We start from the raw sequence: 15,662 nt of genomic DNA, 5'->3' as shown, positions 1-15,662 counted from the left end.
GTCATTATTTGTTATTATTTGAAACCAGACGGACAGAATCTAAAGTGAAAAATACTACCATTAGTAGTTGTACAGAGCCCGGTACAGAGATTGGTGACTTTCATCATTCTTCAGGTGAAAGCATGAAGGTATCATTGGCTCCAGTACCATTTTGTATTCAATGTCTTTTTCAAAGATCTCTCATTTAAAACTAGTTTTGCCCACTTTCCACTAGAGTACTAGCAGGATTGTTTTAGTGAGAAAAGGCTAACCTACCTTATACAAGAAAAAGTACGTACTTGAGCACATAATATGGAGGAACTGATGTGCTGTGGAATTCACATCATCACTTACCACACTGTTATTTGACTATGTATTCATAGTCTAATAAACATACTGAGAGTTCAACTAGTACATGTGAAAGTTTCCTATACTTCTGAAAACACTGATTTTTAGAAAATGCTTTTGAGAGACTTAGGTTATCAGGCTCATTTTCAAACAGACAAAAAGAAGGTTAAAACCACTCGTCCAGTTTGCTCAAGAGACAGTGTTTACACAAAAGCTCTGCCTTTCATCCTCCAAATTTATCTTCCATTAGCATACAATGCCTCTATCAATTATAGATCAGGCTGTCAGCCAAGCACTTACAAGAAGTTGTGCACGAGAGATGAACACAGACGTTAGGAAAACAGTTTTGCAATTAACATTTTCAGCAAGGGAATGCACAGTTAACAACTGGATGGAAAAGATTCTCTTCAGGTAAGTGGGAGGCTCAGTTTGCTAAGGCACATCTATTTACAGAATGTTAGCAAGGCTAAGTGGCAGTAATACCTTCCAGAAGTGGATAAGATCTTACCTAAAACTCATACAGTACACTGAACAGTCTTGTTGTTTTGTTGTTGGTTTTGTTTTGTTTTTTTTTTTTTTTAAGGTGTTATGATTTCTTTTCTATATAAATATCAATTTAAAACTATCAGGGTTTTAATTTCCAAATGCAAAGAAAAACTGTTAGAAATAATTTGTTGTAAAACGGGTTATTTTACATTGGTAGGTAAGTTTTACTTGTACAGTTTTACAATAACAGACTATGAGCTAGAACACACAGAACATATTTAAGACAATTGAAGGTAATTTCAGTGTATTCTTCTTTGAAAGTTAATGGTGCAAATTATTAGCATATGTTCTCAAATCTCATGCTCATCTTAACTCTGAAAAAAGTTAAGAAATAAATAATTAAACTGGGATGAAAAGTCCAACTTAACATGAATAACCTCAGTTTTGTACTACTTCCTCAATCCTGCAAATCCACAAACGTTTAAGTTATGTAACATACAAGTAGCTTGGTAGGAGCTGCTAAGACTAATCGCAACTTGTGCTTTCAGACTGGTTCTCATGTTCTAATTGCAAGTTTTGACATTACATTATGTCATACTTTAAAAATCTATGTAGGCTACCAAGGCTCTGGAATAAGTAATTTTATACTGTTTTAAGACAAAGAACCCAGTTTATTACACGATTTATTCCTTTTTTCATTATTCATAGGCAAATTAGAAGGCAAATACACACCGTAAATACCTCAAAAAAATGGTCCTAAGGTGTTCATACCTGCATCCCATATTTAACAGTTTTACATACTGATGTTTTCAGAATAAATAGAAAATGAGAAAATATTTGCATTTCCTTTTGATTTTTTCATGCTTTGTTTAGTATATTACATACAGCAGTTAACACGGCAAAGTCCTGTGTGTTCTCCTAAATAGACTTAACCAAAGTAAATGAATTGAGCAACATAATGCATGTTGAAATTCAGCATTGAGAAACATCTCCTACGCTAGACTGAAACATATCATAGTGGTTTCTGTATTAACTGCCACAACCCTAAACAAAACAAAGAACAACCTATGAGGCACCACTGAGAACTGAAAGATTTTCAATTTATGTGACCAAAAAGCACTTCAAAAGGTTGCAACACAGCATATGAAACACATACAGTGCCTACGGTACAAGCTCACTATCAATACTTTGATTATTACACACCTCTTCTCAAAAACGCTACCAATTAATTCTGTCATCAGTCCTTAGACCATGAAGCATGTAAAAAATAATTACACAAAGAAACTGAAAAAAATAGTGCTACTAAGAGTGGCCATTTAGACAAGAAATGCAATTAGTACATATAATATTGGAAACTTCTATTCCTTCTATTGTACAGGAAAAATAACAAAGAGGTCAATTTCAGAAATGTAAAAGACAAATCCTTTTCAATTCCAAGTTGGAGCTAAGAAATTAAAAAACATTACTAAGGCTAAGCATTTACAGGATTATTAGAAGAGCTCTGCAAGTAAATCTTAAGCCATGAAATGTTTTGGAACGAATACCAGCCTTCAAGCCCCTGGCATAAATCAAGCTTTAACTACTTGGGCTTTGAAGGTAGGTTCTCCTTGCAGACAAGATTTGCTACATTTGCCCATCACAGTGCCTCCTGTCCAGTTCTACCGGAAGAGCCCAGCAGTAACAAAGCACACCGATATCGCTGCAGTAGCACACTCTCTAATCTTAGTCTACATATATTAGTGACAGATGCTTTTTTCTTTTCATGCTTTTTTGGCTTTGGTGTTCTTCCCCCCCACCTCCCACATTCCTCTCAGTAAGGTTGTTTCCAGTCTGCACTTTCGGCTTCCAAACTTAATCAGACTTCAGCATAAGATACACCTTCTGTAACCTAAGAAAAGAAGAGTTTTCCAAAAAGCAACACCAAGTTCAGGCAAAAAAGCTTATACTTGGCAGTAGTATGGAAATAGCACTGAGAGCAGACAAACTCACAGTAGAGAGAGAAGAAAGTAGTCAAATCTACACATTGCTCGATACACAAGAGGGAGCCCCTCCAGTCACGGTCCAGTCAAATAACAAAGATTTTCATTCTACATTTTGGGCATTACCATATCATGACTTGCTGGAGAGGAGAAAGAACCCCTAAACTTGTGGTTCTGACAGTAAGTTAAAGCAATGCCACCACCCTAGCAAACTGAAGAGCCCTATGGAGAAAAAGGGAGCAAGCAAAAGACTACCAGTTGATGAATCATTTTTTGAAGCACTGCATATAAAATTCCATACTTAAAAAACAAGTTTTGGCCTATAAATCTCCAAAATAGCTCAACAATATCATTTCCTTCTCTGTCACCACTTTCAGCAATGCATAATTCTCTAAGTTTAGCTAAATTCAGGGAATGCCAGCTGGTTCTCTGCGGCAGAACTAACAGGGCACTGGAAAGACTGCGTTCAGGATTTGTCACCGAGTGAAACTCTGGCAGAAGCCAGAAACGATGTGGTGTCTTTCCACAACACATCGCAACCGAGAGAGGTGATATGCCTTGCAGAGACTGTTAACAGCCAGCTTACTGGCCTAGAGCAAGATTTCAGACACCAGTTACACTTTCCGATGAAGCAGTATGTGTGCCGTGTTACTCAAAGCTCTTTCAGTTCTTCCTCTGCTCAGAGCAGTGAAAACAAGTTATGCTTTCTCCCTGAAAACCAAGAAATTTGTGTCTTATCAAGGCTCTGTACTGAGAACTAATGCAACACATGCTAAAGTGCACTCATACCAAGACACAAATCCTTCTTATTCCTGTAAACATTTTGTTATGTAAGTTGGAGGAAAGGGAGAGGAACATAAAATCTTTATGTGGGGAATCAGTGATTGTCCAACATTGTTCATAGCTAAAATTTGATTAGACGTCTTTGTACTCATAGGGTACAGTGACTCTGTTATTGCACCTGCTATTCCACTAAAAAAACACGTCTCCATTCAAATACAGACTTGGTCCAAAGCTCGTGCTCATGGGCTGCCTTAGGCTTCCTGGTTTAGGCCCTGAGCTAGTGATAAAGGTAGCCAGAGAGCTGTGATCTGATGAGGCAGACACAGGAGTCTGGACGCACAGTTAAATACAGTTTGGAACTACTAACACACACAAAGGACTACTTATATGCTGTGTTCACAGTGAGCTGTCCACAGTAGGCAGGGGAGATGAAGGTATGAAAGGCTGCTGGTTGCTCCGTACTGGACTACTGGATGTCCGATCGGGGCACCATCTAGTTAAGAGCCAGAAATTACATCTCTCCCGAGAGCAGCTGAACCTACTGAGCAGAGAAGCGTTTAGAGTGAGGGGGAGACAGTGCGAGCAGCAATGCAGCAGGGGCACTGATGTAACACCTCCTCCTAGCCTTTCTTGCAAGGGGGCAAGGACTCCACATGCAAAAATATTCAAAACTATTTTTCAAACTTTACTAGTTGACTTTGACTCAAATACTAGAGTTGAGATCTGTTTTAAAACCTACTCTATTATTTTGCATTTTAAGAAAACCCAGTGATTAGAAGTGTTTTGGGGTACCTCAAAACCCTCGCTGACTTAAAGTCTCATCACAGGGTAATGTAATTTTGGAATTTGTTAAACATTCAACCAAGACCGGATATCATGTAGAATCATATTGCATATCATGTTATATGGTGGAAATCCCACCATAAGCTATGACTTCTAAATATTTATTGAGTTTTCCTGTGTTTGCTATTTCCTTCCTTCATCTTTTATTTGGAGTATTTGAGACTGTCAAGTATGCTTAAAAAAAAGCCCTCAAACCCACAAACACTGGAATTCACCTACATAACACAGTGGCAGAAGCATCATGAAAAGTGGAAAGTTTCCAAAAGATGCCCCGATTGGACATCTCCAAGTCTTGCAGAAAACAGAAATGGAAAGTTCCCATATATTCTTTATACGTAAGAGAGGGAGAGAGTTGGTTATGTGCAATGCTTATTAATCATCTGGAAAAGTGATGGTAAAGAGAATTGGAAAACAAAACAAAAGAATTTGCTAATTACCATGCTGCTTTTTCTGTATCAAGAGACTATGAAAAAGGTCAAAAGCATCTAATGTGCAAAGTGTGTATCCTAGTGTTGACAAAGCAAAATAATGCAAATGAATAAACACACATTATCCAAATTCACTGTTGGGGAAATAGCCATGCAGACAGATGTCACAGTAAACATATAAAGCTCTACTTCAATCTGTTACTACATTAATGAGTTTGATAAATCCCTGAATAAATTAGATGCAACACAGAACAAGTGTCAGTATGCATAAGTAGTAGAGACAAGAATAATTCTGATGTTCATATATGTTTAAACAAACAGTAATAGAACAATCTTCCTAAAACTCTGTGAAGATCAACAGCCTGTGAAGTTGGGATTTTAACTAAGAGGAAAAATGAGGAATACAAATTAGACAGAATTGATAGGACAGACTTATTCACCTTTGGTTAGAATGCAAGAAACAGAATATTGTAAAGGTGTGACTTACACTTCCATTTATTGTTATGTGCAATAGAAAAAAAACAAGTCCAGCAAGCAGGGATCCTTTAAAACTTCCTGGTACAACACACCACTGAAGGTAACAGACAAGTAGGAGACATTTTTAAAAGTTAATCATGTAACTGAGCTTTTACTCTTCTCAAGAGAGACAGTAACAGCTCAGTTCTTTTTTTCTATTCTGTTCAGTCACGGAATTATACTGGCTGTATGGCACGCAAGTGGGACTGACTACTGCCTTCAGTTCTGCACCAAAATTAATTTCTCTTATGATATTCACAATTTATTCTTTTGTGATTTCTTCTGTGTTACACTGAAAGAGTTTAAAAAAAAAAACCAAACATATATATCCCTGCAGCCTATAAGAAAAAGTAGGCTAAAAGGTGATGAGCATTTTTACATATTTGTTCTCAATATCCTAGATGCCTTTACAAAGGGAAAAGAATGTACTGGAATGTAGAATATACAGGGCCATTACTGAAATTCATAGCAGCACAAAAGGCAGCCTCTGAACACTGCCAACCTCGTGGCTTGATTTGGCTGCCATAAGCACTACTAATTCTCAGAAGAGAAGCCACAAAGTATTTTAAAATGCTGATGAACAACTTCCTGCTAATCAAGTTATGGAAGTATAAGATTTCTGCAGGACAAATTTAAGGTCTGCTACAGGGCACGATGATACAATTCCATGAGATAAGTTGTGTTTCTTATCAGAAATTTATTATAAGCAGGGGACTAACATGCTCTCTTCTGTTACTTGTGAGTAGTCATTAGAAATTCAGTACAACTTGTCTACTAGTAGAGCGCAGCCCATTACCACTACAATGCTAAAGTGCAAACATTATTATAATAATTTAATAAGTAACATTATCCACTGTATTTCCCCAGTAAACATATCATAAACTCAGCCTCTCAAACAAGGCTTGCCTATACAATACTACAGAAAGTAGAAATCACACCGTTTTTCATCATTGCTATAGGAAACGCAGCATATCTCTGCACAGGAACTGTGTTTAACAGTAGTAAGTTTTACAGTGATAACTGTCTAAAGATTTAAGTGAGACCATTGCTACAGAGATAAAATGTATTAGTTGTGGGGTAAGAGACAGAGCAGGCAAGTTTTTGAGTTAAGGTGACCAGAAGAAGGATCACAGTTGGTCTTACAAAAATCCAGTCCACCTTGCTATTCTCCATAGTGTCAACTACTCAAAGCTACAGTTCAAGCCGATTCCCTCTACTTTCTACTGCTTTCTACCCTTCTACCAGTCTTGCATTTCTGTTCACACCCTCACACTAGTACTGACACTCTCCTGACTCCTTAGTGAGCCAGCTCAAGATGCTAAAATACATCTGAAGGACAGGAAACTAGTCACTTCTTGTTGTGTTTAATATTCTGCCAGCTTATGTCCCTTAACCAGCTTCCTTCAGGACCAGAAGTTTCAACCCCAGTATAAGAGAGACAGTAACACTGAGTGGGAGGGCACAGGGAGAGAAGAATATGGTATTGTGCAAGCACCAACTGTGATGGCCCTTAAAACATTCCATAAACTATCAAAATAAAAATCAACAAAATTTAGGTTATAGCAAATTATAAGTATACAAAGTAACAGTGCAAATCACTTTGACTTTATAAGCAACAAGACTAATTCTTAAATATTATAGCAGTACCTACGCTTCAGAATTTATCCAGGTGTTGCACAAACCCCTTTAAAAGATGTTAAAAAGTTTTGAAGCGAAGATACTGACAGTCTCATACGGTATGAAGGCATTTTTGATCAACTGAAAGCAAACCAAAACAACATTCTTCTGCATTCTACATAACCACTTCATGTTTTTTCCAGCCATTTCACTAGGGCACATTCTTGGTGCAAGCACTCCTTCTGAGTCTAATTTTCATCAGTATTGATAATTTTGAAAATTACATCCAGCACTGAATTTTCCAAAGGCAGCCAATATTAAATGAAACTAAATCAATATTAAATAAATCAAAACTACTGGACAGACCCAATCTGTAAAGGGAGTAGAGGGAGATCAGTGCTCAAGTCAGCAATTGGAGGGCTAAAGTGTGAATATAAGAATCAGAGCTTTGGAAGAGTTGCCCACTTTTCCTGGAAGGCATCCTGTTTTCCAGCTGTGTTTTTTTTAGAACAATAATATTGGTATTTTCATGTATCTGTTTTGTTGTTTGTTTTTTTTTAAAAAGAGAAAAGGGTTGGGTTAGGACACACCTTCAATATTAAGTATGCCTAAACAAGCTTTTGAAAATTACCAATTTGCAGTACAGCTATAAGCCATATACATGTCTATAACTGAACCAAAAATCAAAATAATTAACTACATAATATTTTGTTCTAAAAGTAAAAGATAACTACACTTAGAGAAGCAGAATATATGGTAAATATACATAACATTAACATAATAAGTAATGCAAAAAACCTTACGAATCCTGACTATTTGCACAGTACTAACTTCTCTCTAGCATTGAAGCTCAGAGGTTTAAAAGACTACTTCAAAAACATTAGAATGCACATATTTCTCTCGAAATATATTACATATTTGGACATATTTTATAAGCTGATGAAACAGTATAGTACTTTCTTCACAATAATAACAACAAAATACAGTATTTTAAAAGTTTCATACAAAGTAAGAACTCTTGCAGCATCAAAAAGTTCATGTACTACTCACAAATGAGAGACTGGTAAACTCATTAAACAAGTATGTTCGGAACTATTAATTTAGGCAGCGTTGCCTTATATAGTCATTAAGTCCAGCAAACAGATGATACAGAGCAAGAGGAATTGTTGCCAGTTACTTTAGACTGGAAAGTATGAGAACAAAATCTAATGCTAGCTGCCAACTAATTTCTCTTCTCTTCTAACAAAAATATTGAAGAAAAGCTTTCCTTGGCTGCAGCCACTTGCTCTCTAGTAAGAGGACAGAATTTGGTTATTGTGATAATAAGCATTATTTTACATTTTTCTACAGAAGTTAGAAAAATAAACACCAAGAAGACACACTGCAGTGGGGAGAAAAGTCTGCTTGGAAAAAACTAAACATGCCTCTACAACTGTCAAAATTATGGAATAACTTGATCCAACGATACATTTTTTGAACAATCTACCCTTAAGTTTGCTTGGACCTTGACCACTAGCTTAGTTTTTGAATGAAAGGAGGGTGAAAAATACTTTTAATATTTTTGTAACTGAATACTTTTGGGGAGGGGTTGACTTTTTAATTTTCATACTCCAGTCTACTTCCCATCCTTTTTTGTGCCATTAAGTCAACCAGACCCCTAGTAAAGTGGCATGGGGGTAGGAGTAAAGACAAAATTACTCTGGACAAAGTCGTTCCCAAAGTGACATGTTCAGAAAGCTACTGACCACAAATGAGAGGTGTTTCACTGGATATATTGTCAGTTTACTACCTCAGGTCCAAGTTGTCTAAGTTAAGCACTTAGCAAATGCACAGCACTTAGTGTGGATAAGGGACAGAAAGGACTGGGCACAGGTACTGGAGCTAAAAGCTGACTGGAGAGGTGTCTGGGAGTACCAGAAATGAAAGGTTCAGACAAATGCTACCAGAGCACAATGCTGAGAGTGGGAAATAGAGGAAGTGCCAGGACCCGCTTACAGCATGCCTGCTGCTGATCTCTCCCTCCCTATCCCCTGCCAGCTTTCCCACCTCTCCCCTAGAAAGCAACAAAGAAGCAGTAGCTGCAGGAGGTACCCCAGGAAAGCAGTCCAGACATACTGCATCAGGCCATGGCTCTGGCACCGAGTGTGTCAGAATGGCTTCTGCAGAAGAACTGTACGCTGGTTTCTTCCGCAGCGAATACAAAACCAAACAGAGAGACGACACGAACCACATCTACAACATCAGGAAAGGTCATTCCCGTAGAAAAAAAATGTAAAGCCTGTGTCCACACAGCAAAACTCTTCTCCCTGTTCCTCTAAAACAGAGTGTTTGCATTTAACTTGTTTATTGGATGGTCCCTGTAATGAGCTGGGCACTGTACTGAGTCTGGAAATTGTTTGGGAGAGCGCTAAATAGCAAAATAATATCAGAGAGTACGCTAACAATTACACAGTGCAGACTACCATAAGGCAGTGTTCAACCCTTGTCATGGCCCTGCTTAGTTTGTTAGTATAAACAAGAACTTTAACAGATGCCCTACACTCATACTGCTCAGCCAGAGGGTAAAAAATGAGACGAAACTTAAGCAGACATCCCCCAATGTTTAGACTCGCTTCAAAGAAATCTGTGGAAATCCAAATTTGGTTCATCCCAGTGTACTTCCCCAACCCTTTCCAAACAAGAGCAATGATGTTTCATCAGTTTTGCACGAACTATTTCACTTTTACAAAAAAAACTCACTAAATTATCCACAAAATACTTCCAAATTCTTGCATGTTTTACTAAGATTTAAGTCTACATCCCCTCTACCCAAGCACACACGGTTTCTCTAGACAGATGAAACAAGCCACATAAATGACGCAAGTGACACCGTAAGTTTTTCCTAGGCCATACCTAAACACCCATACAAATCTATCTTTTCAACAAGTTAGCTAAAATTTATCACAGGACATTTGTTCAAAAGAATTGTGTTACAAGAATGTGATTTCATTCAATAAAATAACAATATACCTTCTAAAGCTGTTGAAGTAAAGAATTCACTCCCACCCTCCAAACCTTGAAAACTAGATCAACTTTTTAGAGTTGCAGACTGCTGAGGAAACCAAGATAATCATCTGAGGCTGTTTCAAAGTGCCTAAACCCATATACTTGTAATTTATGACCTAGCATAGTCTGAAACTGTTAAATCTTGACAACACAAGTTTTGCTGTTTACTTAGAACATATCCAAGAAACAAAAGCTTCCAATGGAAAATATATTTCCAAGTAAGAGATGGAAACAATTAATTTCTTTAAAGAAATCTGTGTAGCATAAGAATTTCCATGATGTTCACATTTTCTATGAAGCTCTTACTGATACTTATTAAAAGCAGTATCAAACTTCAAATCGCTGAAACTGCCTTACACACACATATACAACATCAAAGAATTATCCGCCAACAAGTGTGCGATGTGTATTATGTTCTTCTTTATATTTTTCTAAAATAAGGTTGTTGTATGGAGTTTGCAACATCTGTGAACATTTCTTGATGCATCTGTAGATTAAAACAGAAATTTGCTGGAAGTAGTAAAACCTAGACTAGAATTACTGTCATATTTTATAAGATTTAATTCAATTAAACTGTAGAGTATCTGTTATTCATTTTCAGACACCGAAAATTACATTTGCTATCTATCCTCTATTCTTCTACCAATGCTGCACCATACAGCTTTGACTGTATGTTACCAACAGACATAACTGGTGCTTACCAATCTTAACTGCAAGATTCAGACTACAGCTTTTGAAGTGAAACAATCACTCCAAGGTGCAACAATCCACTATATATAGTGCCTTATGATAGCGCAAACTTCAATGACATACATCTATCATTTTAATGTAGAGGAAAGTGTTGAACTGAAATTGTATGACTACACCACCCAGGTTCCCAGCTTTCAAAAACCATATTAACCATATTAGTTTCAAACTTTGCACTTACTGTATTTTAAAAAGATTTAAGTTTAGCATGAAAAGGCAAGACAGCCATATAAAACACAGCTTCTCATAAAAGTAACTATCAGGTAATTTGTGATAGGCCACAATTCAGAAAAGTTTGTGGCCTCAGAAAACTTTCCTTAACTCATTTTCTTCGAATTACTCACATGCAGAAGTTTTCTTCCTCTTCAGTGAGCTAAGCTTCATTCTCTTTATTTCTCTTAATTCAAGTGAATTTAAATATGCCTGGAATGACTACAATGTTACTGAATCCTGCAAGAATGCACATCATTTTGGTGCCAGACTCCATGATACAAATTGATATTGGCTAAACCAAAAAATCCCCAGCCACTTTCGTTGTTGTTTGGGTATTAAAGAACAGGGAACCCTAGGAAAGATTTCTGAAGTATATCACAGTTTCATTTAGATAAAGAAATCAGTTACTTCTACAAAAAAGGTGGCAAAACAGAGTAGAATCCTATACAAATGCTATAATAGCTTGAAAGTAATTTCAGTTTGTACATAATTATATCATTTAAAATTAAAACCTTTTTTAATTACTAAGAAGTATTTTGACTCTTATTAAGTCATGGTCAACCTTCTAGGTAATGCCAGTTAGAATGCCCAGGATCTCACCTTCTACAAGACTCACTAGGTTGGATACAACCTCAAGAGCCTGTCTGTGTGAATGGTTCTGGAAGAGCTATACTTACGTCAATCCTAATGGATGCAGGTCCAATCTGTTCTTAAGAGACATCAGTGACAGAGATTCACAGTGTCTCCAGGCAGCCTACTGCAGCACTTCACTACCATTCAGGCCTTCCCTCATCCCCCTTGTCCAGCCTGAATCTTCCTTGCTGCCATTATTTGTTATCCTATCTGCCATGGATATGCAGAATAGATTGCGTGTTTTTTTTCTGTAAGAGCCTCTCACATTTTTGAAGAACATGTTCTCCTCAGTCTTCTCTAAACTAAACAATTTGCATTCTTTTGGTCTGTCCTTGAGAGTCAAGTTTGTTCTCACCTTCCTACTTTGGACACTCTCCAACTGGTCAGTATCTTTGTTGAAGTGCTGTACCTAAAACTCCTCTTGTTTACGCATGCCAGTCTAGCTATATCATTTTCATACCAGCAAGACCTTGTTGGCTTACCTTTGTTTCACTATTATTCCTGCCCAAATGTGCACTTTGGCGTAGCACATATTCCAATCGAATTACGTGACACCCTCTCCCCCTCCAACTTCTACTACTGTCATGATCATTTTGAATTCCAATTCCATCTCACTCTGTGCTTCATCCATTCTCATACTTGGGTCATTGGTAATTGTAATGGAAATTGCCCACCTGCTATCTAGGAAAAAAACTTCAATCATTGTAGTCAATAATCTCAATACACCCATTCTGATTTTAATTTGTGCTAACACCAGCATGGTTTTCAAAACAACTTTGCACAGATCTTGTGGAATTTTAACTTAGACCATGCTCACCTGCAGACTATCATGAGAAACAGCAACAAAAGCTTTTTTACAAACAACCTAGATGGTATCTATTGCTCTTCCCTTATCCAAAAGACTTGTAAGAAAAATTTGACAGCTTTGACAAAACACACTTCATAATTCCAAGGTAATTATTATTCATCTTGGTTTCTTCTAATATTCATAAAATTTGTCCACTGTTTTTCTGGGAAAGTTCAACCAAATGGTAGCAATTTCCCAAATTCTTTCCTTTTGCTGCTTCATTCTTGCTCCATCGTTTTCTGACTACTGTCATCAGCACTCTAAAAGGAGTAGAAACAGAGATAAAAGTACTTACAGGTTTCCTAAGGAAAAAAAGGGATAGTGCTCCAATTAGGGGCATGTCTCCAATTAGTGGTTCCAGGATAACCCTCATAGTGCCATGGATCTGTGGAAGGGAAGGAAAAACGGGCAATGGAATTGACTTTAGTTCAGGTTTTAAATAAAATTTATTCACTGGCAATGCTCACACTTCTAATTCATTAAATTCTTGATTATGGAAGAATTTTACATATATAGCTTTACATGTCATCCAAACCCAAAAAATTTAACACAGGCACTAAATAGTTGGACTTACAAATTCATTACATTCATCAACATGATGCTATATCATGTTAGTGGTAATTTTGCTAAAAATATGAAGTACATTATTTATACAGCTCAATGTAAACAAATGTGGCACAAAACAGTATATAGGTAAATGCTTATAGGTATGTCAAGACAGACAGGCGCACACACACACACAGAGCATACTATTTTTCCTCATTAGAGAGAGAGATCTCTCATCAGAAAGTTGAGGAAACTTGAGAAACAGTATCGCAAGGCTACTACTAATAATTGCATCTAAACTAATAATTGCATTTAACACTGAAATATTAAATAAAACAAAATTTTAAGCTCCATGTTCCCTTTATGAACCTACACATCACATGAGCATTGGCCTGATGTGAAATTATCTCCATCTTTTCCAGTAGAAAATGTTATATATTTAAAACAGTTCTACAACTGAAAGGAATTTACCCTTTCAGCTAAGTCATGTTTCTGAAATTATTATGCAATATCAATATTATGCAACTGAGAAAAAAAATAGTAAGCAACAAAACTACACAATTACTGGTTCTTTCTTATAAACTATTTCATCAGTAAATAACGATTCAGTGATGACTTGATACCAAAATCAAAAGAAAAAAAATTAATTTCACCTGTATACTTTTCACACCAGCTCTGCAGAAGTATCTCTTGATCTCCAAATCAATCTCACAGTTTCCAACAAAACTAAAACAAAAAGAAAGTATACATTTCATTTTTATGGACTAAACTACAATACACTGTTAGTTCTGTTTGCACTGTCATGACAATATATTTTGTATCTCAGTCTATACACAAAAAAAGCATGTTAAAACATTACAACATATAACAAAGTCAAGACTGTTAAAAAAATTACAACCCCTTCAAAACATCATGACTGTCACCAAAATCACTCAAATTAATACAGAGGTATGTTATCATCTCCAGAAGCATACATAAGAGAAAACAAGCAAGTAGCCTTACTTTTGGGACATAACGGACACAGAATTCATACTCCAATTCAGGAAAGCTCTACATAGGTCTCATTGATAGTACATGTACCCAAATCCACTCTCATCTAATATAATCATGAGAAGCACTAGACAAGAGACTGTTATTTTGCTAAAAATCAAAGTTGTCTGAAATATTCAGAGACTTGCAAAAACAGTCATATTTAGAAGTTTAATAAGCTGGGCATGCTGAGCTGGATGATCCACTAAACAAGGTTTAAGCCAAAAACAGTTGAGCCCTTTCTGAAGGGAGAAAAGAGACAGGAAGCAAATTAGAAAATAATATATTAAAAATGGTGTCAGTTTTTCCCTGAGCAGTTCTTGCATCCTATTTTGGGGGATGCAAGGTCAAGGGCTTGAAATTTTGCAGGTGCTGCCCTGTATCTCAGAGACAGATTTGTAGAAGACAGTAAAAAAAGCCCCATCTATTTTGCCCACACTACAAGGCCAAAAGATTATTTGCACACAACTTCAGACTCAGATTTTAGCAGCTGCTTTTCCTAAAGCTCAATGCAGGTCAAACATGTACCAGCAGAGTTGAGCAGATCTTTTCCAAGAACTGCTGCTGCTGTGAGCCACATTGGGTCTGAAAACAAATTAATTCTGAGACTCAACAAGGAATTTAGGAAGAAAGCTTGAGACTCTGATTTAGCAAGGGAATTGGTCAATGATTCTACAGAATGAGAGCTAAAACCAAAAACCAACAGACTGAATACCAAGCTATAGCTAGGGAGAGATTGGCTGGACAAGGAGACTGGCTAAGAAGATATGGATTATAATGAAAGGACAAGTGAAATCTGAAGAGCTTTCTGAACAGACTGCCCAGTTAAAGAAAATGGAAAAAGGAACTAAGTGGGGAGGAGATAAGGCAGCTTAAACAAAGCCAGACACTGCTGGGATGGGGAAAAATCTGTTTCCTCTACAGGGCATCCTATTCCAGATTCTGCAGTAGAGCCCAGCCTTCATCACATTAGGTTCCTCAGACCTAGCCTGTACAGTGAAAAACTGTTCAGCTGTGTTTGAGTCTGATGGAATCTTCTTACAGAAACATCTGGGAAATTATGAAGAAAATGGAGTTGCTCTCCTCATGGGGCCATTTTAGGATCAAGTCAAGATAAAATACGTTACTCTCACAGTAAGAGCAGAACAGCAGGACCCCTGCCCCCTCCCCCCGACAACCGATGGCCACAAGGTACTATCAAAAGAAAATGAAGGTGAGAGTTGCTGCATTCAGGATATCCATTATTCAAATCATCTGTAGCCTCCTGTGCTCTGTGTGTGATGGTGCTGTCTATGGGATTTCAAGCAAATGCAAATCTTATCAATCCCTTAAACAAATAAACAATAGTACCAAGACATTCTTGTAAACATCCAACATTGGAATTTATTTTGAACTATTCAAAAGGTAACACTATGCAAAATGATTTTGGTATAATGACCAGTTTGGGGAACTGGAAGACAACAACATGACAGGGGTCTATGTGAAAGGAAGGTGACCATTGCTTTCCCTGGAAAGAATGTAGTGTGACTGTACAGTTTAAAAATAGGTACATAATTTTTAATACACAATTTAAAACTATGTAATTTCTATTTTTACCTATAGAGAGATAGTGTGTGTGTATAT

At 36.9% G+C, this 15,662-nt stretch overlaps 1 protein-coding gene across 3 annotated transcripts in view; it reads right to left on the bottom strand.

The window, feature by feature from the left end:
* The window catches only part of ESYT2 (extended synaptotagmin 2), a 93,778-nt gene that overhangs the window by 39,067 nt on the left and 39,049 nt on the right, over nt 1–15,662 (bottom strand). For all 3 annotated transcript variants that reach the window (XM_076331908.1, XM_076331909.1, XM_076331910.1), the window contains exons 5-6: nt 13,664–13,736; nt 12,760–12,849 (exon numbers count right to left, since the gene is read on the bottom strand). In XM_076331908.1, the coding sequence (XP_076188023.1) occupies nt 12,760–12,849; nt 13,664–13,736 (163 nt within the window). The remainder of the gene's footprint in view (nt 1–12,759; nt 12,850–13,663; nt 13,737–15,662) is intronic.

This window comes from Aptenodytes patagonicus, chromosome 2, assembly GCF_965638725.1.
Source record: "Aptenodytes patagonicus chromosome 2, bAptPat1.pri.cur, whole genome shotgun sequence".
NCBI lineage: Eukaryota > Metazoa > Chordata > Aves > Sphenisciformes > Spheniscidae > Aptenodytes > Aptenodytes patagonicus.
This window is presented reverse-complemented; position numbering and strand designations above follow the sequence as displayed.